The 26,719-nt window shown below is 34.5% G+C and overlaps 2 protein-coding genes across 4 annotated transcripts; both read right to left on the bottom strand.

Annotated features, from left to right (window-relative positions):
• Positions 1-1,926: 1,926 nt before the first annotated feature.
• On the bottom strand, positions 1,927-20,349 carry LOC130642617 (ras-specific guanine nucleotide-releasing factor 2-like). 3 transcript variants are annotated; one of them, XM_057449538.1, is made up of 28 exons: positions 20,182-20,349; positions 18,214-18,475; positions 16,776-16,894; positions 15,853-16,000; positions 15,683-15,769; positions 15,130-15,383; positions 14,206-14,285; positions 13,804-13,880; positions 12,938-13,054; positions 12,265-12,375; positions 11,682-11,799; positions 11,122-11,273; positions 10,508-10,562; positions 10,110-10,255; positions 9,731-9,807; positions 9,556-9,631; positions 8,931-9,180; positions 7,513-7,953; positions 7,037-7,443; positions 6,717-6,829; positions 6,252-6,303; positions 5,425-5,531; positions 4,799-4,883; positions 4,226-4,423; positions 4,071-4,150; positions 3,637-3,754; positions 3,006-3,074; positions 1,927-2,322 (listed from the first exon to the last, which is right to left on the bottom strand). In XM_057449538.1, the coding sequence occupies exons 2-28, from the start codon at positions 18,460-18,462 to the stop codon at positions 2,182-2,184; spliced, it is 3,927 nt and encodes a 1,308-aa protein (XP_057305521.1). In that variant the 5' UTR covers positions 18,463-18,475; positions 20,182-20,349; the 3' UTR covers positions 1,927-2,181. The 3 variants fall into 3 exon arrangements, with proteins under 3 accessions (XP_057305521.1, XP_057305518.1, XP_057305519.1); XM_057449535.1 differs by having other exon boundaries at positions 7,037-7,953; positions 20,182-20,348; XM_057449536.1 differs by having other exon boundaries at positions 5,425-5,528; positions 7,037-7,953; positions 20,182-20,348.
• A 2,254-nt stretch (positions 20,350-22,603) lies between these two features.
• On the bottom strand, positions 22,604-25,780 carry LOC130642601 (glutamine synthetase-like). Its single transcript, XM_057449534.1, has 4 exons — positions 25,336-25,780; positions 24,726-24,953; positions 23,845-24,011; positions 22,604-23,074 (listed from the first exon to the last, which is right to left on the bottom strand). Exons 1-4 carry the CDS (start codon positions 25,702-25,704, stop codon positions 22,729-22,731), a joined length of 1,110 nt encoding a protein of 369 aa, XP_057305517.1. The 5' UTR covers positions 25,705-25,780; the 3' UTR covers positions 22,604-22,728.
• Between the last annotated feature and the right edge of the window lie 939 nt (positions 25,781-26,719).

Genomic DNA, 26,719 nt, shown 5'->3' with positions numbered 1-26,719 from the left:
ACGTGGTACCTTCGTGCAATATTTCTCAACCTTTCAGTAACCCTTGTTCGTACGGTAGAAACATTTTCAACGTTTCGTTTTTTATTTTCGTTGCTCGATGTTTTTGACGATGCTACAACACAGTTTGGAAAGAAATATATAATCAGTTTTTAAAATTGATACTTGCCTAAAAAACCAACTTTTAAACAAATTTAAGGCTGGGCGATCCATCAAGCCTTATATTGTATACAATGTTAAATACGTTGTCAAAGTTTCCTTTTGATTGCCTTCATCTACAGACGCAACATTTCAATGTTTTGTTTTGTACGAAAAAAATTCAGAATGAAAGCATTTTAAACGTCGGAAACGGAAAATTATTAAACAATTTTTTTAATGTCTTTATAATACATTTAATTATTAAAAGGTTGACTAATTACAAAAGGAGAAATGTCAAAACAAAAAACAAGAAACGAGGACCGTCAAAATAAAAACGAAAACTACTAAACAAAAATGAGCTGTCACAAAAAAATATGAGAAGTGTTAAAATAAAAACGATAACTGTAATGATAAAGAGCTGTGACACCTCATAATGAATAATAATGTTATAACTAGACCTGTAAACTTTATATTTATTTATAGTTTTCAAAGTAAGCCACTTCTGAACGAACATTCTAAGCATAAATAATCTTTTCTCAGTATTGTTTTCAAAAAATATATTAAACTATATTCAATATATATATCACTGCTTCTTTTTCTCTATTTCTAAACTTAATAGCTGAACAGATGAGATACAATACTAAATTATTTAACAGGCTAGATCTGATTTATTCTTTACTCCATTTCAATTTATAACATTCATTTCGTTTCAAAACAGGTGTGCATACGTAAATTCACTATTCAAGATGGTATCTTTACAGCGATAAAGCATGTTCCTTTATTTTTTATACTCGAATTTAACAAAAGTTCATCTGAAAACTTTGTGAATAAAGCTGAATGAAATTCTGTTGTTTCTAGCATTGTAGAACGTTGTTTATTTTATTTATTCATCTCTTTACACACTTCAACCCTTTTAAATTATTGAAGATATTATTCCAGTTTGTCTGTCCATTATTTATATTACTGTTAAGTTTTATCATTTCTTGAACATGATAGTTTATTAGGAGGCCTTTCGAAAGATCCTTTCCCCATAATCATGCCCGGTGATGGGAGAAGGATCTCCCGAAACATCGTCTACTAAACTATGAATTTCAAGAAATGATAAACCTTCAACAGTAACTTTAAATCATAATCGCAGTGTGATTGTAGAAGTTCTTTTTTCTTCCAGCTGCAGAGTTTTTGTGTAGTGTAACTGATTTTCCAAATAAAACCGCACACAGGACCCACATTAACAACAGTGATTCCTACTGCGCACCAAAAATCATTTTGTTAATTTAATGTCCTTTGATGTTCAATCAATGTCGATTAGAGAATGCTTTAGCTTTATACTGGTTGTTGTATAATGATAGAATTTTAACCTTTTTTATAAGATTATGTAAAAAAGCCTTTCAGTACATTAAAAAAAGCGTGTGGGAACTGTTGACAAAAAAAAATTGCCTAATGTTTTTCCAAGTGCTATTGAGGACTAATCAATGGAACAGCTTGTCATAACTATCTTTCAACTTGTGTATGCCGGTACAAAACAGTATCCAGAAGGTTTGAGAGTATTTTCAAGCATTTTCCATACCTCTCAATCTATAGCAGGTGTCAAATTCTAAAAGTTTCTCAAAAGATCCGTAATAAAATGGCATCGATATTCACTAAATATCAAGGTTTTATCATGTTTAATATTGGAATAGAAGAACTGCCACTGGCATTGTGCCCCTTCCACTTTCAACGACCTCCCTCTAATGGTAAAAATGGTATACTAACTGTCAAAACCGCTATGATAAAAAAAAAACAATTTATAAATTCCATAAAATTAAATATTATTTTTTCAAAGTTTAAAAAATAAGCATTACTAAACCCATACAACCAGAAAAGAAAATTAACTGACTGTATCACATCCTTAAATTAAATACATTAGGAATCGATACAAGGGTTCATATATTCTAGTAGTCATTTTTTCCTTTTCAGTAAGTTATCGTCATTAACATTGTCATCAATATTCCCATTACTGTTCCCATCTAAGTTAACTTTACACCAAGCATCCGATCTTTGTATATGTTAGTTGTGGCCGAAAGGGAATGAAAATTTGATCCTTGAACCAGACGTAGCTGCACGTTTCTGCTCTAATATCAAAGATTCTTGGTAAATATTTTCATCACTCCTTAGTTTGTCCGCTGTTTGAAGCAAATAGTTGAATATCTATAATTGTAAAATGATAAACGAATATTTGCAGTTACATACAAAGAAAGAAATTACCTTCAGGGGAAGAAAATAAAGCTGGAAAAAAGGATTAAGAATGTTGATGCGAATAGGTCCTCTAAAATTGTAAAAAATGCAAATAAGGAATTGTGTATAGATACATTTTTATTTGCATTGCGGAATTTTAAAATGTCTAAAGTGAATTATATACTAATTTTCTTCAGAAAATATGAACATGTCAGAAGCAATGTAAAATGCGAAATAAAAGGTTACGAATCTCCGCCCATATTTTAAAAATGCGGATTTAACCCATGGCGAGTTTTGAACCAAAATAGAATTCTCTAATTCCTTACTTGCGTTGCTTTTTTCTCACGGTACGTGATTAAACTTGTATTTTAAAACATTTTATTTGAAAATAACATTGTTAAACGCGATACCTCGGAAGGGAAAAGTAGATTGGTGAAAGTAAGAAGTATTCTTTGTAGAAATTTTTTTTGGTAGTATAATATATAAAAAATGAATGTAATCGATTCTTTCTGCTTAGCGTTCAGCATAAGAATAGAATTGATATCTTAGGCGGTTGTCTAGCGTTTGCTGTGCTTGCACGACTTTCGTAGCTCAAATGGGAGCTCGATACAATCCCGATACATTTACGTCATTGGGATCAAAAGAAACAAAATCACCTGTTGTTTTTTCGTGATTCTGTATGACGTCGTCTGGTAAAATCGAATCTCATGCACAATATTAGAAACCTAAATTCAATGTTTACAATTAAAAAAAATTAACAGAAACTGTCGAATTGGGATATGGTACTGAATAAAGTGCAAAATATTTAATAGAACTATCCAAAAAAATTCTCCCTATATTATCATTTTAATTAACCCTACTGCGCCCAGGGGGAAGCAACTTTTTTGAAATTGTTTTATTTTTATTGACTTTTCAATATGTTCTGAACATTTGTCATATATGAAATATAATGATATAGTATTAAAATATATAGTATAGTTTTGAATATATAGTATTGAAATTACAGCAAAGTTAGCAAATTATCTCCGACAAATCAATCAAGCCCAGGTAAGATGGAGTTGTCGTGGTGTTTCAAACCAACCTTTAGTTACCATGTTGGCGCAGGAATTTTTTTAGTTATCTTGCGCAAAAGGAAAATCAAGTAATCCAGGGGCACACATCAATTTTTTTACTAAAACAATCTGGTAAAATAATTTTTTCTTTTAATTTATTGGAAAAAAATATGGAGAAATATTTTTTAATAAAAGTTTTGCCTGAATTTGAGCTACACTTGTACATATATCTTACCATTTTCATTTTAGAAAAATTGACCAAGCCTGTGTCTTTAACCATGGACGTACTTTCTTCAATGAAAGCTAAATCTGTCAGATAAAATCCTAAGTATGGAACACAGGGCGGATCACAGCTATAAAACGAAAAAGGAACACGTATGCTTTTCATATGAAACTGGTGTTTAACAAATGTATACTATCCAAAATTTAAGAGATTTTATAGCAAAAATATGGCGAGTACGTTATACATTAAGATTCGAGAAAATATACGTGTCAGCTAAATTTGCCAGATATCCCTCACCGAGGCTTTTCTGGGTTAACTTTTTAAACAACTATTGACAGACATTTTGAACGTGACGCCTGGTAGAGAGATAGAAATACCTCGTTCGTACTAGCTTTCATATACTTATCCAAACAGCAGCACCAAAAATCAGGACACAATTCTCTTACCATTTTAAGACCTCTCTCATGTTTCGAAACCTTCCCTCAGCAGATACCATGTTCTTCAACTTTTCAATTAGCGTTTGAATCTACACAAATGTATCAGGCAGGTGAAGGAAAGGTGCATAATTTTTTAGATCAAAGCTCAAAATAACTGCTCTTACCTGTTTGGACACTTTCTCCCATGTTTTCTTCAACCTAAATATAGCAGATGACGTAAAGGCTGTCATGATGGTCAATACGGCATTAAAGTTATGCAAACAGCGACACGCGTCAGCAACCATGGCCCACTTTTCAATAACATTTGCTCTACCAGCACTTGTGGATTTAGAAACGATTTCTGATGCAATCAACCGGCTAGTCTAAACAACAACCAAAGTAGTGTTATACCAAACGGACGGAAATTAAACTAAAGTGGATAAATATGCCCGAAAAATCGGATTATAGGAGATGGCTATTGACAAAAGAGGGATTGTGGTATGTACAAAAATGGATTTACTGCAGATGACTCTGTACGACAAGTCGAATTATAGTCGACTTTGAAATGTTTATACAACCTTGTTGCAAAGCATTTTGGATTCATTCTGACATCAGACAGCGATTTGTATCAACGCTCCAAAATCAGAAAATATACAAGATGCCCTGGAGTCTATGTTTATGCTAATAGATATCTTTTAAATATAAATCTGATCTGAATCTAAGCCAATGTTTTTAATCTAAACGAATAAAGTACTGACCAGATTGAATCGTTCAATTGCTTTTAACAAGTTGGGCGCATTTTTTTCTTTTTCTTCTCCCATCCATGCAGTTAATAAGAATTCCCTAAGATACATAAACAGACGTACACAAATGAGTAAAACAAGATGGGTTACTACACCTTGTCTAAACTTGCCATGTCAAACAGTAAGGTCTTAGTTACTACTTGACTAATGAAGAGTGCTAACATTTTTCGTCTTGTAGGGGCGAGCCTGTAGCCAGTAGTGATTGTAACTATAGCTACAATGTAAATCAATTACGCTAGGGTGCTTTGTGAAAGGTGGTGGTGGAAGAACGTGAGGAGGTAGTGAAAGAAACTAGAGGAGGACAAAAAATGCATAAAAAATGGAGGAAGGGATAGTTGGAGGAAGGTGGAAAATAACATAAACATGAAATGAAATACTTTACGGGTTTTTTTCAGTGCAATTCTTCACTTTTCTTGCTGTTTTAATTTGATATCAGGCAAAAGTAAATAAGCTGGATGTTTCAAGGCCACTGTAGGCTTATACCAAACTAATTTTGTATGTAGGTTTCTTTCGCTTTAAATAACGTATTATGCCAAAACAGACACAGAAAGAAACGAAATTTAAAACCACATTTAAGTTACCTGGTTGGAACCCGCGTCATGAGTGTGTGATCGATCAAAGTCATTTGTTCCGCAAGCTGGACTATTGAAAACTGCTCACTGACGCAGGATATATCATTCAAATCCTGCTTTATAGAGATATATATGAAAAATATTAATAATCGAGGGAATGTGAAGAAATCTGAAGCGTTTTTATCTTCGCCAGAATTAATTTTCGCACTTTTGATGCTTTCTGCAAATTCAAATTTGCGCAAAAAATAGCAAGAGATTAAATCCGCCCTGAAAACCGACTTTTTGTTCTAACAAAAAATAAATTGATTTTGTGAATCATTTTTGTAATGTAAAAATTAACGAAATAAACCGTTAACTTCCATTAGTTAATAAGACTTGCTAGAGGTAAGGCAAGCATAGGCCATTCGCGAAATTTATTCTGTGCGAAAAATCTAAAAAACGCCATTCGTGCGACAATTTAACCGCTTAGAGTATTAGTGGTTGAGTCTACTCTTTTACTCTTGCTTACCATGGTACCTTTAATCTCCTCACCGTGCAAAATAAAATCACGATTCTAACAGAAACACGTTTACTGTTTATAAAATTTATCGAAAAGCGTAGCACTGTTGTACGCACAAAACACGCAAGCCTCCTGTTGTTAACAGTGTGTAACCTCAAGAAAGGAATATTTTTGCGTATCAATCTGATAGACTTTTAGGTAATACCTTCTTTTGTGTATATGCAATAAAAGGTAATGGAAATATTTTGTTTATTTTGTCTATCGAAGTTTCTAGCAAGATTATGCACTTTTAAGTAAATGTAAAAGTATTAATTAATACTCACACCACCACGCTTACCTCAGAAACAGTTAGAATGTCTGCTGTAGGACTATCTTCTTGCAATAAAGACCTGTGAAAAGTACATATGTTGAGTATAACAGACAAGTCAATTAGTATAATAAACTAGTCGTTGAGTGAGCTAGCAGAATCAATCGCCGGTCGAGTTAAAATAACAACCGCAACAATTGCTGTAGGCTGATACCACCTGCTTGACTAAGAACTTGGTATATGATGGATTTCGTCTGTAATAAACTCTTTTTAGATTATCAAAAATCTCGAGTTATGGGTGCGATTTTAATTGGAGAGGTGCGTTTAAGACAAAGTTGTATCTATTAAAGGGCTTGGTTTAAAGCAGGTGGAGGATGTTAATTGTGGAGATTTTATTGAAGAGAGCGTTTTTGGAGAATTAGTAGCCGTTGTTTAACATCTGCAGGAATACAGGTGTAATCATAATCTTCACTCATAAAAAAGTATTCAGTTTACCTTAAAATAGTGTTAGCTAGCTTACTGTCCAGAGGTGTTGTATCATCTGCCTGTAGAATTTGGTTAAGAAATTTCTCAACATCCTCTTTTAGAGTTTGATCCAATTTGAACGTCTACAAAGAAGGAAAAAATGCATCGTATAATTTGTGTTGACCCATACTCTGAAAGTACCCTCCATTAGGGCATAAACTTTAGAACAAACGCCATTCGACTTTAATGTCCAGGTCCAAGAGATTGTTACTACTACTGTTTTAGGGTATTTCGTTGAATAGAATAGACATTGATCCTGTTAAGCATACAAATTCATAATCATGACAAACCTCAGGTTGCTTGGAAATCCAATGCTTTAAAATTTTCAAAGCTCTTTTAGTGACAATATTCCCACCGTCGTCATCACTGCTGAATTTGAAATTAAATTTTGAACGATTAAGTGCGTTTGGTGACACAGCTGTGGACGAAGTGGCCCCAGCGGTCGCTGCGGCGAATGCAACAGCAGCATGTGTCATACTACTTCTTCTTTGCGATGCTCTAGATGACGTGATGACCACACCAGGAGTGGGTGGAGTTTTTAGAGGACTTTTGGGGCTTTTTGGAAATTCATCTCGACCATAGAAAAAGATGTCGTGATTCTCATTTAAAAGTTTATGTTTTGCTGTTAGTTCATAATCTCTGCTTTTACCGTTGTTAGCTTCCTTTCGACGCGCTTTAGGGGAAGTAATTCTTCGATCTAGATCGAATTTAAAAATTTGCGTATTTGGTAATGATGCCCTGTGCAGATGTTTCAACGTTTTCTTACTAATAAATTCCTCCGACAATTTTCTCCCTACTCTGGGTTTTACTTTCTCCCTGTTTTCTTTCATCTCTTTTCGACTTTTTGGCGGTGACTTCAAGAAAAATGGATGGGTGGGCGATTTCTTTGGATCTGTAGTGAGCCTTAGCCTTTCATCGATTACATCATTCTTATTATCAGGAAAATAAAAAAAGCTATTTACAGTTGGAGACGTGCCTCCGCAGAGCCTAATGTGTGATTTAGCCTCTGTCTCACTAGAAATGCTTGAATGTGAATTATGTTGCTCCATCAGATTGAACACTGAAACACCTACAGCAAGATCTGGTGGAGATGAATGACGTCTATTCGGGATGAATTCGGGCAGCTGCAAGTTTGAATTAGAGTAAATAGGACTTGCATTTTTGTTGGAGGTGTAACCAGGAACGCCTAAATTGGTGCAAGGCTTATCTAAATGGGAAAAAATAGCGTTCATGAAGGGATAAAAAAATAGCTATACAATAAAATGCATATTTAAACTTGTCAAAAACTGTATTTTATTTGTCACACGGGCCGATTTCCTATAAAAAATGCACGAAATATTTCTGGACGATTCACCTCGATCTTTCACGTGCTAACACTAATCTCTATATTAATAATACTTGTGTTCTGTTTATCACGCTAAAACTTGGCTTTTATCTGGCTTTTTTGCGCTACTTATGACCTCAGAATTAATCATATTGAGTATTTATCGCGAAGACGTTTCCATATCGAGAAGAACATTTTATTAAGCACAAAGTAGCGATCCTACGAATTTTAAAACCTGAGGACTGGCAGACCCATGGATTCTTCCGCGCGCTAATGAGCAGTCCTTATATAAATAGTCATGCATTTTCTGTATTCAGATCCCATTTCCTGCTAAAGAAAACACGATTTATTTAGGTGCAAAATAGCAAAGGCGATATATATTTGATAATTTGTCTACGATTTCCCGCAGAATAAATCAGTTCCCATGGATTTTGCACAGGCTAACGACTAGTTCATCAATATACACGCAAAGAAGTGCATGATCAGGCATAACAGTCTTAAGGTACTGCATGCAAGAAAATACTATATAAGCATTTAACTAACAAATAAATAATCAATGACAGTAACCAGCATACAATAAATAAACATGTGTTCAACAGAAGACAACCAATACACATCATATAATAGACTAGGATATAAGACACACCATATAACAAGCTAGCATATAAGACACACCATATATTAGTTCAACATGGATTTCAACCGTTTTCAAATTTTCAAAAGTACTTACTCTCGATCTAAAACTGCGTTACCCCCACGAAGTAACATTTTATTATTAACTTTAATTTGACAATAAAAGTTACGCGAAGTCACAGACCCCTCCAGTAAAAGTATCAGAGTCAGAAAACCAGGGTACTCACCTTTACGGGCGTAGTTAATATCCGGAGAGCTTCCCCATTTGTCTTGATGTTTCTTGCAGTCGCATTTTTCATTGATTTGAGGCTCGGAGATTGTCTTTCTTGCATTATAAAATTCAATGATAGTTTCCAACACAATCTGTGATGTTGTGAAAATTGTATGTGTCGTTAAAAACGTGTTGAAGAACTCAATCGTCATGAAACGTACATCTAGTAAACGTTCCAGTAGCCTTTGTACTGTCGCGTGTCGAATCTAGAAGAAGAAATGGTACAGAATGCCGTGTTTGTTATTTTTATCGAATTTTACTGCTTGTATAGAGCCTACAGTAGAATTTACACGGTAAATACGCTAATGAAATATACTTAAAATCAATGCAACCATGGCTTGGAGAGTAAGAACATTTTTGTAAAACTTGCTCTGCAAGCAAGCATTTTGATACACCGAGTACCTTTGGTTTCTATGATTTTTCCTCCTTTCTCTCCCTGTTTTGCAAACTTAGTCTACTGCTACAATAGACTGCCATGTTTTTAGGACAAACAGTTAGACATAGCAAAGCAAATCGATTAGTTTTCTTTGGCTAATTTAAATTATGCGGTCACTGAGAAGAACAATTCGATAAAACTTTACCCGGGGTAAGCGAGTCGAATCTAAAGCCTTGCTGTACTTAATGTCTTTGTCATCGTTAAACAGACGTGAATCAGACCTGGATAATAATATGCATAAAATTATTTTATTCACAAAAAGTCAATAAATTTAAAAGACGGAAAAAATGGATAAAAAATATTGAAAATTTTGAAAATACCTGATACTTAGCAGACTTCTACGAGATTGAAATGATACTGGCTCTTCTTCGCAGGGGTTCTTCAAGTTTTCAATACACTAAAATAAGTTTTTATCTTTCAGTAATGTTTTCATAAACTACATAAAAGTCGATTGAGGCGAAAGAAATTGCCATAGACATTTGTGTTTACGTCTCTGGCTTCTCTTTCCTGTGTGAGCGTTTAGTAACGATTGTGAATCCAAATAAAAAATGGCCAAGTCAACTTAAAACAAACATTTAAGTATAACAGAGAAGTAAAAAGTAAATTAAATAAAAAGTGTAGATAGTGAAAAATTTATTTTGTGTATTCACCAAGGTTTGAAAAAAAACAGCTACCAGTTCTGTACGGTTTATACTCCACCTGACTAATGTCGCTTGTCCATGATGCTTTTTCGTCTTTTGTTACAGCCATCAATATAATTTTATGATTTGACCACTCTTCAGTTGTGACCAGTTTGAATGCTAGGTTACTGCAGTCAGATGATGGTACACTGACAAGATCAATATCTGAAAATTTAAACAAAAGAAAGACTTGAAGTAGTTGGAAATCACCAGAGGCTCAGATACGTTATCTAAAAAAGATGTATGAAAACAAAAAAAAACATTAAAAAATAATTCAACTCAGGAAGGTTTTTTGTTTCTTCAATTTTTTTAATTTAGTTCTTGTGAGGCTTATATGTGATTTACTTGAACTATGTTTACTTATTTTGTGATACCACCAGAATGCTTTTTAAATGAAAAAGAATTTATAAAACATACCTTCATCGACGATATCTTCGATTAAAGTTGTGTTTGCAAGATTTATTTTACCTTTCTGAACGAAAAAAGAGAAAATAAAAAAATTGATGACCAAAATTGACGACAACTACACCGTCGACGACAACGAAGCTGACGACGACTCAATACCTGACCAAGGGTTGGAAAAAATGCGTGAGACATTGGTTGTTTAATTACTGAATGCTTCCATTAAACTCATGGGGAGCTTCTTAAAGTTGAAAACTATCTAGGGTGTTTTCTACAGGTAAACGTTTATTTTAGGAATTGGTCATTCCGAAATCAACTTTATAATAATTGGCTGATTTTAACTTAAAAGTTGAAGTCCTTTTTTATAGTAAACAGCTAATAGTCAGTCTTAGATTCTGAAAAAAACATTCCATGTTACTTTTGCAACTAACTCTATATTCGCTAGAAAAGGTCTTGGGTTTTGTTTTAGGATGGGCGGATGGGCGGTTGATAAAAGGGGCATTTAAAAGAAGGCGTGGTTATTACAACTTCCAAGTTCTAGATGGAACTTTTCTTAGAGAAATGGTTCGATCAATTCAAAAAATCAAATCTTAGAGTTAGACTGTAGGTATATGAAATCTACAACACACCGGTATGGTCTGCAACTTTCCACCGGATATGCGTGAGGTGATCAGAAGAAAACGTGAGAAAAGAAAACACTGTTGAATGCACTCTCTTCTATCAGCTGATTTTTTTCTTGTTAATTTGTGTGCATCACCAACGCTCAACTGAAGCAGTACTCCTGTAAAATAGAAAGTAAAAACAATGTTTTATCAGCATGGCTAGCTAGCTTTACATGGAATTTTCCTTATGTGGGCTTGCTAAAACTGCGCATGCGCTTATGTGGCTTTGTTTAAAAGTGTAACTAATAGCTTGCACAGTAAATTTAAATAGATATTTTTTACTATTTCGGCAGTTCAAGCCTAGCCACCTGAAAAATTTATGAGAAAATGTATAAATGGTTCGTTTTCTCAAAAACATGACTCATAAGACGGGTATTGTTTTGTTAAAGAAAAATATTGATGAAACTTTGCAACTACGTTATTTAACTTTATTTTATTTAATTCAAAACTGCGGTTCGAATAGGTTCGCTTTTAACGAGGTGCGCAAAAATTTTGGAACTAAATTGAAATTCGCATATTTTATTTACCTTGCCGAATAAAGACTTCGTTCGAATCCAACAAAAATTCGCAACCATCTGTAAACAAACGTTCGATAGCCAGATTTTTTCGGATGTTTTCTGTTTCACTAACTTCATCATGCATGACCTAAATAAGAGTGTTCTCTTTAGAGTTCTTGCCTACTGAAGCCTTTTTTCGTTTGCATACTTCCGATGTGACATATAAGAGACTTGTATATGATGAGGATAAACATAAAACAAATATTGTTAGGCGGACATGGTGTACTGGTAGCGCTTGCAACTTGCAAAAATAAGGTACTTGGTTCGAGTCCCCACTGTGGCACGCTTTAAATGTACTGTTATCAGCTTATTTTAGCTAATTGGCTTGTGTGACACAGCATAAAGCAAGTTATGCTATACTGACAGAACGCTAAAATGTTCTGTTACTTACTACACATCAAATTGATGTTCATAAAAATAATTAAGAAGTCTTGATGACAATAAGAATGCGTCCTATTAAATTTTTGGACAACGAGAATTTTCGAACGAGCATTTTGTCCGGAATTAAAAGTTTCCGAAAACTTCTGTAATTACAACGAGTTAAATAACTAACTGTCGAAAGTTCTTCAAGAACACTTTGGGACTGCTCCAATGATTTCCTTTCCACGTGATCAAAAGGTGTCAAAGACAATAATTTTTGCAGCGTTGCAATGTATGTTGGAATCTAAGAAAAATAAAAAACGACAAGTAATAAAATCAGGACTGGTTGGAAATATTATAAAATAGGGAGTGAGCCACTTTGTACTATTTTTTCTGAATTTCGCACTTATTCCAAAAAACTAGTCATTAGCCGTGGAAAATTGCACGATGGATTACCTATCTCTTTAATAATAGCCGTATCCTGTCTGTCTGCCTGCCTGTCTGTCTGTCCGCGAAAGACGCTTCCTGTTACGGAAACACGAAATGCGATATATAAAGAACGGGCAACCCCGTGAATTTTTTCCACGGTCTACCGACTAGTTCTTTCATATTGTTTTGAATTGCTATTCCCTACAACCTTGCCGCATGTTTCCACGAAGTAACGCAATATGCTTGGGCGGGGGTTATTGCTACGATTATAGATGCGATTATAACGACGTTTTCAATTACAAAGCCCCGGAATTTAAATTGGTTTACAGACAGAGAGAAACCGAGTATCATAGTAGAGACATTTAACAAAAGTGTAACCAAAACTCTGGATTCTAGTTTTGCAACCGTAGCGATTTAACAAATCCAACTTGACCTACCCTATGCATGGGATATGTTAAGAAATTCTCCAACGTTCTACCATTACTTCCAGGTTTTTCTTCCAGTGTTTGTAACAGTTTGTGGAAAGCTCCTACCTGCTTGCATTCCGTGAGAGTCTAAAACAGTATAAATCTTAATGTCAACTTCTTGCAATGAAACGTTATTGCAGTGAAGTGTCTGTACAGAATAACCTTTTTGAAATTTTTCCTGCCGTTTAGGTTAGCATTTTTCGACGCCGTTTAAGTCATTATTTTTAAAAATTCTGTAATTCTGTTTAACTTGATGTTCTGTATCAACAAAGTGACGACTTTAGGGGTAATATAAATGCTACATCCTCGACTGCGTCACAGAGAAACATCTTAGGTTTTCTGTCTCTCATTGGCGCTGCGCTGATTATCAGATCTGTTAATAAGTGCAACGCCCGTGAGAAGCAAGAAGTCCTGGTAACGGGTTCTCCACAGAAAATGGCTTAAAAACGACTGATTGCCTAGTGAGAAATGGTCCCTTTTTGTTTTTAACAGAAAAATGGTTTAGAAATGACTGTAGGGTACGACTGTAGGGTACGAGAGTGATTATCCAGATTCCAGATCTAAAAAATTGTTTATCGGGTATTGCTTTTTACTTTATTAAAAGACCAACCTCGTTCTAAAGGTTTTGTGGCCCCTTAGCCGTTATAACGAAACTGCCTACACAGTTTTGCCCTTATCAAACTAATAAAAAAGGCAAAATGCGCTGGGTAAAAAGGGTGTTGAAAGCCAAATTTTAACAGTAGTGCAAAATAGAACCAAAAATTATCGTAAATGCACCTGTGTTTGTACTTTTAATTCCACGTGATCACGTGACCCGCCCTAATTATCTCGCTTACCTGCAAACTGTAGTGATGGTTGCGAACATACTCTTGGTAAATGCTCAACATCGGTAGCAGCATATCAAACAAGTCTCCTTCAATAACAATTAAAAATTTGCCACATTGCGGTGTCAACCCATTTGGTGCCACATACTAACCGCTAACCGGCTTGTGTAGCTGACAAGCAAGTTAATCTAACATAGTTACAGTCGAAGGGGAGTAAGAGCCAACCTTTAGGATGGAATCCCTAAGATCGTTAAAACTTCCCGTTACTCACCTACTTACTTACATTCTTCTATTAACATTAACTGAAAGAATAATTCCGTGAAACAAGTATAGGAATGTGACATTATCCTAACGGATTTTTGCAACAACATGAAAAGCGAGATATATCGTAAAAATTTGATGATAGATACTTACCAAGGATGATCTTTGGCCAGCTTTCCAATCTGGTTTGTAAACCTTTCAGAAAGATCTGATGCAAAAACATTAATGTTTCGCTACAATAAAAAAAAAAAAAATGTATTATTATTTCCTATTATTTCCACTACATCTTCTGTTGTCAATGAGAACCCATTTCAATGTGGTTTTAGAAAGAATAAATTTAGGTTGTTATCACTACTGCTAGCTGTTTGCTAATACTTGTCTGTGTGAAAGATTGATAAAGTAAACAAATACAGAATCTGATGATAAAAAATCAACTTGTTGACTAGACGGCGTGCGGCCTAGTGGGTATTGAGTTCGCTTTGTAATCGCAAGGTCCGTGGGTCGGTCCACAGCGCGCGCATGTTGAGCAAGTGCCTTTACCACAGCTACGGGTCCACCCATACTATGTGACGGAAATTGAGTAGGCAATGCTGGTTTGTACCTAATGTATACATTCAGAATACAGAACCCACATTAATAACAGTGTTTCTATAACTGAGTAGTGACCATATGTTGTATAAATATTTGGAATAATGATAAAAAAAGTAAACTTGTTAACTGCGAAAGTTTTCAGGATGGAAGTTTCATATTCGATGATCGGTCCCCAACTCAGTCATGATGGTGAGTTAAAGCATGAATCAAAATGTACGGTTAGGAGCTAAATTATTTATGCCAAGTTTTTACATCATTATTTGCACCGCTACCAAAACTATTTAAAGCATTTCGGTGCAACTGAGGTAGCAAGAGAATTCTTAAATTGCACCAAGAGCAGTGTGAGAGATAGAGTAAAATATACTTACTTTTACAGCGCAATACAATTATATTACTAACATTTTGTAATTTAAATCAAAGTAGATTTTTATTTGGACTGAACCCACTTTGTAAAATCAAATTATCTGCTTGGAAAATATAATTTACCTATTGAGGAATATCGAGTTTACTTCTTCATGTGTAATCAACTGATGTTTTGAACTAGCTGCCATTTTACAAGGTCTGTAGAATCCAGACACTAGAATTGATAAGCATTCCATGTATTCCTCTTCCGAACGGACTAGTTGAAAAACAATCCTGTTTCGGGCCTTCATGCTTTCTGCGTGTGGTGAACGAATGTAATCTTGGACGATAGCATGCCATCTTCGCCTACAGAGGACGCCACGGACAAAACTTTGAACCTGAACGATGAAGTTTTTTTTAATTTAGTGGTTAAAATTTCTTCCTATCGCTGCCGTGGAGGTGGACGCTGTCTTTGTCTCTTTTATTGCTCCTGTTGTGTTGTTGTTGTTGTTGTTGTTGTTGTTGCTGGTATAGGGCACCAAATTGGGGGTGAAAGGTAAAAAGACTTTTCTAACGTCGGATGTCGTTTATGGTTTTTGTCTTTGTCGTTTTCGTTGTTGTTTCTGTTGTTGTCGCTGTTGTTCTTGCTGTTGTCGATGTCGTAGTTGTTGTCTAATTCTATTTAATGATAGCAAACCTTTTTAATCTTTTTCATCTCATCCGTTTCTGCTTGTCCATGTTCTTTCAAAGCTTCCTCAACTTTTTTTGCTATCATAACTGGAATCTAGAGAATAGTTTTACAAGTTACCTCACTGTAAATCTAAAAATTTCTTACATTTCTATTAGAGCAAAGAAGTATCGTGCCACCTCTCTTCGTAGTGAATCCAATTGTCTTTTTTGTTCTCCTGTGAACTCTTGAAGATGCCATTTTGAAGCACGTTCACTGTTGATTGTGCGAAGCAAGTGGAGATAGCGATATTCGAGCTCTTCTTTATTTGATTTTAGTTGTGAATAACTAAGAAAGTGGATGGAAAAGAAATTGGATAAAATATAGGTGTATAAATCTCAACAAAATGCTTCCAGTCAGAAGTTTCCGCAAGCTTGGTGAATTGACATCTCATTCGTGAAATTAAATTTCCACAAAAAAAAATGTTGCTTGATTCGTCAAAACATACTCTTTCGAAGTATTGTTGCTTGATTTGCGAAATTTTATTGAATCTACGGGAAAAAATTATACCTAAGCTAGAACCTTTATTTAATCCAAAGCTTCTGCAAAATCATTTTGCTTTCATTCAAAAGTTTCGACTTTTCTTTTGTTACGAAGAAGGGATACTCGCGAAAGTACATGTTCGCGAATGAATTGAATTTGATTGATTTGCAAAGGGGGCAGTTTGCGAAAATTTCTAATCGGAAACACCAAAGAAAATTAGGCAACAAAAGCGAAACAAAAGTTATTCACTAGAATTTATAATTCCTGAAATTATTTGCCTAAGATAACCTCTTCTCAGTTCTTATTGGTATTGCTATCAACGAGGGTCCTGCGAAGTGGGTCCTAGTGTATTTGAAGCTCCCATTTGAGTTAAGAAAGTCGTCCAAGCACTGCAATCGCTCAACTAGACAATCGCCTAAGATATCAATTCTTTTCTCATGCTGAGCGCTTAGCAGAAAGGATAGATTCACACTTTTATAGTGTCTGGCATGACTCAGCCGGGGTTTGAACGCAAGACTCCCCGCACTAGAATCAAACGCTCTACCACAAGGCTACCAGTCACAGACTTCGTAAAGACTACCTGCTGTCGTTAATGAGTTCAATCCAATTGTTGCAATCAATTTCATTCTTCGCTCGATACATATGATTTGGTCCTGAGATTTGGTGAATCGTTTTGTGGTCAGATAAATAAAATGTTCTCTAAAAACCGGAAAATAGATGTTAATAATTCTCCGGTGAATTTTCACTCTAGAATGCAATAGAACGGATCGGCTCGGACAAATGTGTTTTCTGAAAGATAATAAAAAAAATTTCTCTGTTTTGTTCTGACTGGACAGGAAATATGGCAACAAAAGAATAATTGGCAGATACTCAGTCTAATGAAAGTAATTTTTTCTTTTATGTGATCCCGATCTATTTTGTTTTGGAGTGGAAACTTGGTGTTATTGGATATGTACTTCAGCACCCCCTCTAGAGGTATTACTTATTAGGCAATGAAAACTTGTCGAAGACTTTACCCATGATAATTTACACCGTTAAATAATGGCGCCGAAACTGTAGATGTGCTACAACTTGTATACCAACATAGTCAACGGTTACAAGAAAGAGATGTTGGTTTCAGAAATTTCTTTATAAATTTTTCAACTGAGCGTTAATTTGCTAATTTCAAAGTAAAAATATTCTTGCAATGATCCTTTGAAAATACAAAAGCGCTATACCTATTTTCGCCCCTAGAACATTTTAACGATTTTTTGATAAATTAGAACATTTTAACGCTTTTTTGATAAATGCAGTACATAGAAAGAAAGCATGGAAACATGGTAATGTAAGTTTACCTTAACATTACCATTTTCTGTTGCTAAAAACCTTTTATGTCAAATGGTTATTGTTAGATAGACTCTTTGCCCATGTAATGTTATGTACAAGAATATGATTAATGACGCTAGTTTAGTTAAGTAGCTGTCGCGCATTAAGCCATGGTACACGAGAGAATTTTTAGTAACAGATTTATGTTAATACTATCGCCTAATTAATGTTGACTTGTGTGTAGCCAGCGTAGCTTTTTGTTGCTCAAAACATTTTTTTGTTTTTTAAAACATTAATTTTTTGTTGGCAGTAACAAGGTACAAAATCAGATCAATTTCATTTTGTATCTTGTTACTGGTAACAAAAAATTTTTATTAATAAAAAATTTGTTCGTAGTGCCGCTTTCTGCAACAATTCTGAGTCAACATTTTTTTCTTTTCAGCCAATCGGAATTCAGTAATTATGCCGAATTCCTTACTTTTTGTGATAGAATGTTACCTGTTGCATAGATGTGTGCCGACACGATTAATTTTTGGGACGATTGTAACAAAATTGAATTTTTTACTATCACCTATAAATATTGCCTCGTGTCCCCGTGGCTTAAGGACTGTAATAATAAGGCTAAAAGCCCCGTCGTAGGAACTAAATCAGTCGGTCAGTCGCACCAATAACATATAAAAATATTTAAAGAGAATTATAAATAAAGTTAAGACCTGGCTTTCGACATCTTTGTTGCTAAGGACCATTCTTTGTGAAATGCAGTTCTCCAGCGGGAATACTTTAGATGGCTTTTCACTTTGACTTGTTTCAAACTCCAGCAGAAGATTTTGGTACAAGATGTAATATTTCTGTATCCATTTTAAGTCTTTGCAGTGCTTCTCTAACCATCCACAGATAGTTGGTGATAGTTTTGAACGTTTTGCTATATCGATAAAACCCTCTTGGTCAACAATGTTGTCCATGTTGAGGGAGATTCTAAAAAAATACAACAGTTTTATTTATAATCTTTGCTACTTCAGAAAGCCGTATTTAAATTAGCCTATTTTTTTGCTAGAAACAAGCGGCCTTACGCAAAAAGGATGGCAGTTGAGACGTCATTACCAAGGATGGTGGTGGGGGGAGAGGGTGACATGAGGGCAGCAAACGACCTTTCGTAGAGAAAAGGGAAAGCGCACACAATCTTATGTAAACAAAACTTTATAGGTATACTACAAATAAAGCAATGTGCCACACAATGTGCCACACAATGTGCCACACAAGAGATGCTTTTGTTGCTTATACAAGTAATATGAGTGATGATAAAGAATATTTTTGATTTTCCGACTTAAAAACATCTAAAGAATAAAGTAAATTCAAACATCTAGTCGTTAGCTCGTGGAAAAATCCACGGGTTCGCCCGTCGCAGCTAAGCTACCATTTTGCATGACAGACAGACGGGCGGACAGACGTATACGGGCATTATAATATAGATTACATTTCTTTGAAAGAAATAACAATTCAGGATTATAATTCATGATAGAACAAGGACCCAAGTGGGTATGATTTATGGCGTTTACTTTCTTTTTATTGCCAGTATAATATGGACCAGATATTGCGTAAATTTTGCATAAGAATATTTCTTCGGCTGATAGCATGAGCTTGAACTATCACAGCAAAATCAATAGCTATTTTCGCAGTTATTTCCAACAAACTGAACAATTTGAACGAACCATGTCTAATTAGAACATTTCGTGCTATTACATAATAACTCGTTAATTCACTTGATTTTAAAAATCTTTCGCAGAGAAAATTCAGGGCGTAAAATAAATGGTGTAAAATAAATGGTGTAAAAAAAAGGGTGTAAAATAAAGGGCGTAAAATGAAAGAGCGTAAAATAAAGGGTGTAAACTAAAAGGCGTAGAATGAAGAGAGCAAAATAAAGGGTGCAAAGTAAAGGTCGTAAAGTAAAAGGCGTAAAAGTACAAACACAATCTTTTTCATTTATTTACAGTTACAAATCTGAATGAATCATGAAGAACCAAAAAAATGTTGAAAAATGGTCAAGAAATGAAGTTAAACATTTTGATTGACCTTCATGTTTTAGTTGGCAAATGGTACAAGCAAATAATACATAGGTTATTATAGAAAGCATGGATATTTCAAGGAAAACCTGGTTGCTTTATTCACTTAGACGGAATGTCACTGCAATGCAACATTACTTCGCTTATATATACTGAATGAATACAGGGAAAGTTTAAACAGGAAAATAAATTAATTATTTTAAAAACAAGACTAAAAGTAAACACTTGGGATGGGGGGGGGGGGGGGGGGTTATCCAGTATTCTACCGTTATTCTTTCGGTACATAAGAGAAAATAACATTCTCTTGCATTTAGAACTTACGACCTTATTGAATGAAATAATCCTCTCATATTTCTACGTAGAAATTGGATGTAGTGCGTCTGCCATATTTAGAAATCCGCATGATATTTTAAGCGCGAAAAATATGAAGCGCGAACATAACTAACTAGAATTGCATATGTTATTATTAAAGACAGAAAAGAAGAAAAAGTCGAAAACAAATATTTTCTTGAAGAAATTTCTGATGTAAAAAGTTATTAAATTCTCTTTTCTCCAAGAAGTTCATAAAAATCAAATATTTAAACTAATATAAACGTGTGAAAATCAAAGCTATGCACTTACAAATGAAATATTTCTCGTTTGCATAAATATCTAATCCATCTTGTTAATGAAAATTCCCCAATATATTAAATCTTGCGTTTGTGTATAATCCACGAATTTTTAGATTGATATGAATAAACTTTTCTTTTTTAAAAAAAAAAAGCTGATTACACGAACGACAAAAATATTCAGGCAGCTGGAATAAAATACAGTCCAATGTTCACGTGAAAATACAAGATAACAACAGCAACGACCACCTGCTCAATTTTTGATGAGAATCTCTTTTTATTGAGTCAAAACAGGTGTTTTATTTCATTCGCACGAAAAATAATAATAATAATAGACCTCTGCATAAAATCTATTACCTATCTTGTTTTTACGCCAATTAAAAAGTAGCGGTAGAGTAAAATTTAAGGCAAAAAAAACACATCGCTTATTTTGCCCAGGTTATATGATGAAAGTAAAGATTCGAACTTTTAACATTAAAATTTCATAGCTTTAAAGCACACCCTTGCATTGTGCCACCAGCGACTATCGTTTTGTCTTCAGCTTCTATCAATTCTCTTTGGTGTCTGACTATTTCAAACGGTTTCGTCGTAGCTTTATTTCAAATCGAATCAACATGACACAATTAGAGCCAGGGTGACGAAAACCATATTTTAAAAGAGGTTGTGTTGCCAGCGATCTAGTCAGCGATCAAGCCAGCGATCAAGCCAGCGATCAAGCCAGCGATTTAGCCAGCGATCTAGCCGGCGAGCTGGCTGGCAGCATTTATGCTGTTCTTTTAGTCCAGTTTAATATTAGGCGCTTTCAACCTAGCTAACATAACATTGTTTTCATGTGTTAGCTATATGCACCTGTTTAAATTTACTGAGATGCAGCTTAAGTTTATTTTGTCCAACTAGCTAAAAAGTAAACCAGCTAGCTAGTTAAATTTGTTTTCTATGTTAATATTAGTTAGATATCAACACTTTGATTGTATTATCGACTTAGGTAAAAGTCTAAAGTTTATACAATAACAGGTATTAAGCGCTACAATGCAACTCGCTTATACAGCGAGTTAAATTTTATATGCGGTTAATTTTTAAAATCTCGCGACAACTAATGCACCGAAATATGATAAAAAAGTCAAGCGACTGTCTGGCTATGACAGTGAAACAACAGACTAAGTTTTCGTCTGTGCTTTTATTCTAGTTGAAGTTGCAGAAAGTTTTTTTTTTTTGGAAAAACGCATTACACCCGAAATACTGTGAGCGTTCAAGTGGATTTGCGACAAACACTGTGTTTTTATTTCAATCACAGCTACGATTCAATCATGGATTTTGGTGTCACGCGAACTTAATGAACCCGTTTAAACAAAAAACAACGAAGAATGGTCAACTTAATTTCATGGTTGTGCTTTATATGAACTTTTGTTGCAGATTTCAAGTATACTTGTATAAAGTTTTCCACACACGGCACAGCCAACCTGCACTAAAGCGTCTAGCGGGATGGTCAACACCAGGTGCACCAACGTTATTTAACAATAACTGTATTTTGTGGGTTCAAAATAATTGAGTTACAGCTTTATTATCGGATTTCCTGCAGAGTAAATAATTTGCTGACGAGCGAACTCGTGGATTTTTCCATGGGCCAACGACTAGTCTTTTATAAATACTCGTGTTTAGTCTGTCTGTCAAATGGGCCGATTTCGCGTTAAAAATGCAGGAAATATAGCAACTGCGATATGTTTTTTTATGATTTCCAATGAGGTAACCACCAGTAATATAATAAAAAAGGAAATTTTCGTAGCTATATAAATAATTGTAAAACCGTCATGGTTTACGGTAAAACAGAGGAAAATACACTCATATTGGCATGCGTTAAATTTTGTAAAATTAAACTTACATCGATTCAGAAACCTTTTCATGCACTGATCGCGAGAAAATTTTAGTGTCCTACAGTGTCATTTTTAAAAATCTTAGTCTCGCGCAGTTTTATTGGCTGTAGGTGAGAAGTTACACAATGCCGTATCTATAATTTTTTGGGTAGCTGGAATTAAAATTGACTTTTTTTAGGCTTTTCCTACCTAATGCTAACGGACTTTATTCTTTTTTCCTCGTTTCTCTAATAAAACTTTATGAAGTATATATTTTAAAAATAGTAAAAATCTCTGGTACGACTTCTGGATAGTGAACAAAGACATTTAAAGAGTAAAATATTCACGTTATTTTTAAAATTTAATAATTTAAAGAATAAAGGATTTCACTTTTCTAACAAATGTTTTTTTTTGGAATATGACACACCGTTGTTATTTTTTTTACAATACTTTCACACGTAAAATAATATATCTCCTAAAATTATTAACTATTAAATTTTGTTTTACTGCTTTGTTAGCTGAATAATAAAGAATATAAAAATACACCAACACAAGGGAAAGAGCAAAATTAACGAAAAAGCGTAATAAATACACACAGAATATATAATCCGTTAGGTATTTGTAATTTACACATTTAAAAATGACCAAAAAAGATCTTACTTATTGTCATGAAAACAAAATGTCGTTTTTGTTCAAATTTGTTCTGCTTTCTATTCCTTTGTTTCTTCTTCGTCAACTTCGTCCAAAATTATAGTCCGTACGAGCGCCTCGGTAACGCTGTACGGATCGCAATTCGATGAAGGTCTGCGATCCTCCATATACCCATATCCATCCTCTGCGCATTGGCGCGGCACACGAATACTACATCCCCGATGTGCAACGCCGTGCGAAAATTCGTGTATTGTTGACGTTTCGTGACGACCAGTTAAACGACGTTCGTTATCGCGACCTTGTTTCGGATCGTACATCCTAATGTGATAAGCATGACGCTTTGACAACTTTTCGATGGCTTGATAGATCAACTTGATGCCACCTTCCTCTCTCATTTCAGCAGTACTGGAAACAAGTAGAAAAAACACATATACACTCCAGGCCTCGTTCAATCAGGCGTGAAATGTGAAAGTCAAAAGTTAATTATAATTAATTTACTTTTTAGGCCGTGATCTCTGTTAAAGCATCGATATGCGACAATAAAGTTTTGTATCATACATTTTGGGAGAGAAAAAGAACATAAAATTCATTAGCTAGGTTTTAAAAATTATGAAGAGATTAAAAAATTATTATAAGATTATAAAACCTCTTTAAAAGTATTGACATCAACAGAGTTGCTAAATACTTCTTAACACAAAAATTTAGACCACAAAGCCACAAAGATTTCATGTGTTTAACATGTGACACACGTGTTTAACATGTGACACAATTTTTAACATTTGACATTCTTTGTAAAGCTTTAAGTTACTAAGGGCAGAATGTTAAATCACAAAAAGAATCAAAATATTTTTTTAGCATCATGGTCAAGGTTTTTTCCATATTTTTTTATTGCTTTTAAATTCTTGCCATATTCCAAAGCGATTGTCAAAAAAAGAACAATATTCATAAACTTTCAAACTTAAGAAAAAGAGAAGAATGGCTGCAAAAACTAGTTACCACACAAATAACATATCATCATAGACAGAATATTTTTTATGAAAAAAATTCACACGTCACTTTGTTCTCTAGAGAAAGACGGATATTCAAAAATCAGCTAGTCTGACTTCAGCTTTCCGAGGGTTTTAAACTTCTAATAGGCACCGAAATTGACCGGAAATCAAGATTAAATTATTTACCTGAAGTTAGCATGGCAACCAGCACCATTCCAATCACCAGGTATTGGTTTTGGGTCAAGAGATATTCGAATTCCAAAATCTTCCGCAACTCTTTCCAACAGGTAACGTGCAACCCAGAGATGGTCACCCATGTCAATTCCTTCACATGGGCCAACTTGAAACTCCCACTAGAAGCATGAAAATTATTAAATAAGTAAAGCGTGTTAAAATTTTTGGAAAATTATTTGATAATAACAAATTACAGGCGAGTTGACTTTGAATTTCAAAGATTCCATTTAAAAATTGAAGATCCCATTAAATTTTGGTTTTACTTTACTGCATTTTTCGCTTTAGAGCAAAACGTTTACAAAATGTTTTGGAAGCATGTGCACACTGTGACAAGATTAAAGATTTATTTGCATGCGCTTACAAAAAAGCTTGAGCTTTTTGCGCTATGGCAAAAAAAGCAGTCAAATGGAAACAAGCTTGGTATGAATAGTTTTTGTGCAGAAAAACTGTCCTCTTAATTGCCAGTATTGTGATATTATATTATTTAATAAATGAACCCCCTTTCCAGGCCATTTCTTAACTGGAAAAATTTCCAAAAAATAACAAAAAAATAAAACTACACAACAATTGTGCGCAAAATCTATGCTAAAGAAGTCACGCTTAACAAAGACTTTTCTGTAATCTCCATAAATCTTTTTTGAATGTCAGAGATTCCTGTTTACGAAAAAAATGAATGTCACCATAAACATCTTTAGAAGATTTTAGAAGGAAACTTATTTGAGTTTTCAAGTATGGCCATCCTGTTCAGGTTTTTTAAAACGGTGCTTTGCTAGCTGCTTCTTGGAAATGAAACAACAGGTCTCCAGGCTAGTATATAACAGTGCGAAACATACCTGTGCAGGCATAACCTCTGCATTTTCTCCTGCTATTTTTATACCTGCATACAAACAAGCTCTGTAATGAGCTTCCATAACTTCACGCCCAAACACCCTACCAGTTCCAATTGCACAATAATAAGGGCCTTGCGGACCAGGGTAACCATGTTTAGGCCACCCTAGGGGGTGTTTATCTTTGTCAAGTAATGTGTATTCTTGTTCAAGCCCAAACCAGGGATAAAAACTCTATAAAATAGGTAAATGACAACAATTAACATTAGAAATATAAATAATTACTGTTACGATTAAAATCCTGTATCCTGTAACTTAATTGGCCCATTTAAAAGTGTCAAAAACAACAAACAATATATTGATCCTATTATAAAAAAGTTTGTTTACAGAAAAATTAATGTTTACTAAAGTTTAATTGTACAATTGACAGAGTTTAAACACAAACCAATATTTACACAAAAAGTAAAACTTTATTTGCATCCTTGTACTGTCTTAGGGTTTCCTCATTTTGTGACATTTCCTTAGGAACAACTGTGACCTACTGACATTTTTTTTACTTCAATTAAAATGTTTGATTACTTAAAATATGTTTACCAACAAAAACTATTTTCCATACTTTTGCTTTATCCATTGCCATTTTACAAGATTTGCGTTTATTCGATATTGTTGGTTTATGATCATAAGTGTATGTTTCACAAAGGACCAGTTTGTTTTTTCCTCTACGAAAAGGATCAGGATACATGGCGACTGGATGAAGATAAACATCACTGTTGTTTCCAGTTGCTTGACCAGTGGAAGAACCATCAAAATTCCATATTGGCAATTGCTCTATGGTTTGTGGATCCCAATCTATCGTTCTTGTTTTTGATCGCATTGTTTCACCAGAGCCATCAATCCATATGTAATTTAATTGGATCATGCCCCGGGTGTCAAGCTCCAAATATTTGTCCAAAACAGCTTGATTCAATCCATGATATGTAGCCATTTTGAATATTTATATTTATTTATATATATACACTTGCTTAAATAGTTTTATTGTTTCCTGGAAAGTAAAATAAAAGACTTTCTTTCAGTGTCACATAAAATAAATTTTATCAATTCTGGTAATGTTTAATGGCTTAATTAAGGTACCATGTTTGTAAAAAAAATTTCTACCCACAAAACATGGCTGAAAATTATTCAGAAAATGTAATAGCTACAGTGATCTGTAGTTATAGGTCATCCCAAAAAATTGTATAAATTCTCACTTTTTTCGCTTCACTATTAAGAGCAGAGCATTCCAAATCCTGTTTGCCCCACTGTAAAAAAAGATGGGATCCTTATTCGGTAATTCGGTATTGCAGGCATACAATATGTGTGGCGCCGTAGATTAGTGGTTATAGCTCACGTACTCTGTGTGGGAGACCGGGGTTCGATTCCTCTTGATGGCGATTCAACATGGGCGAGTGAATGTTACCATAGCCCCGGGTTAACCCAAGCCATGTGAGGGAAATTGGGAAGATGGCACACTGTGTGGGCCGTTGGATGTTGCCGGGAGTTGTCTAGTAGAGCGCGAGCTCTAATTGGGTCTGCGTAGCTCAAAATGAGCATTAAATACTCTAGGACTCTCCATCTACGCCATGGCCCCTCCTGGAAATAATAGACAGGGTATATCCCTCGATATTTGTGAGGCTAGCCATGTAAAATATGCACATAAACTATCACAACCAGCAGGGGACCTCTCAAAACAGCTGTAAGAATTTGACTGTAAAACATCAAAGTTTTCCTTTGAACGAAAGTTGTAACATGAGACATTTCGACTGGGAGAATTCACGCAGGCCTTGTGATTTAAAGGCAATCAAACACAATTGTGTACCTCAAAATTAGAAGCCTAATTTATAAAACCTTTATCCATCATGGATAAGATGTGCAAAATAATAATAAATCTTGTGTGTATACATAAAATCTTAATTTGCACAAATCTGTACATGAAGTTTTAAGTTTAGAATTGTAAACAATAT

The sequence above is a fragment of the Hydractinia symbiolongicarpus genome, chromosome 1, assembly GCF_029227915.1.
Source record: "Hydractinia symbiolongicarpus strain clone_291-10 chromosome 1, HSymV2.1, whole genome shotgun sequence".
In the NCBI taxonomy this organism is placed as follows: Eukaryota; Metazoa; Cnidaria; class Hydrozoa; order Anthoathecata; family Hydractiniidae; genus Hydractinia; species Hydractinia symbiolongicarpus.
The sequence above is the reverse complement of the archived record's forward strand: the minus strand, read 5'-3'. Positions and strand labels throughout refer to the sequence as shown.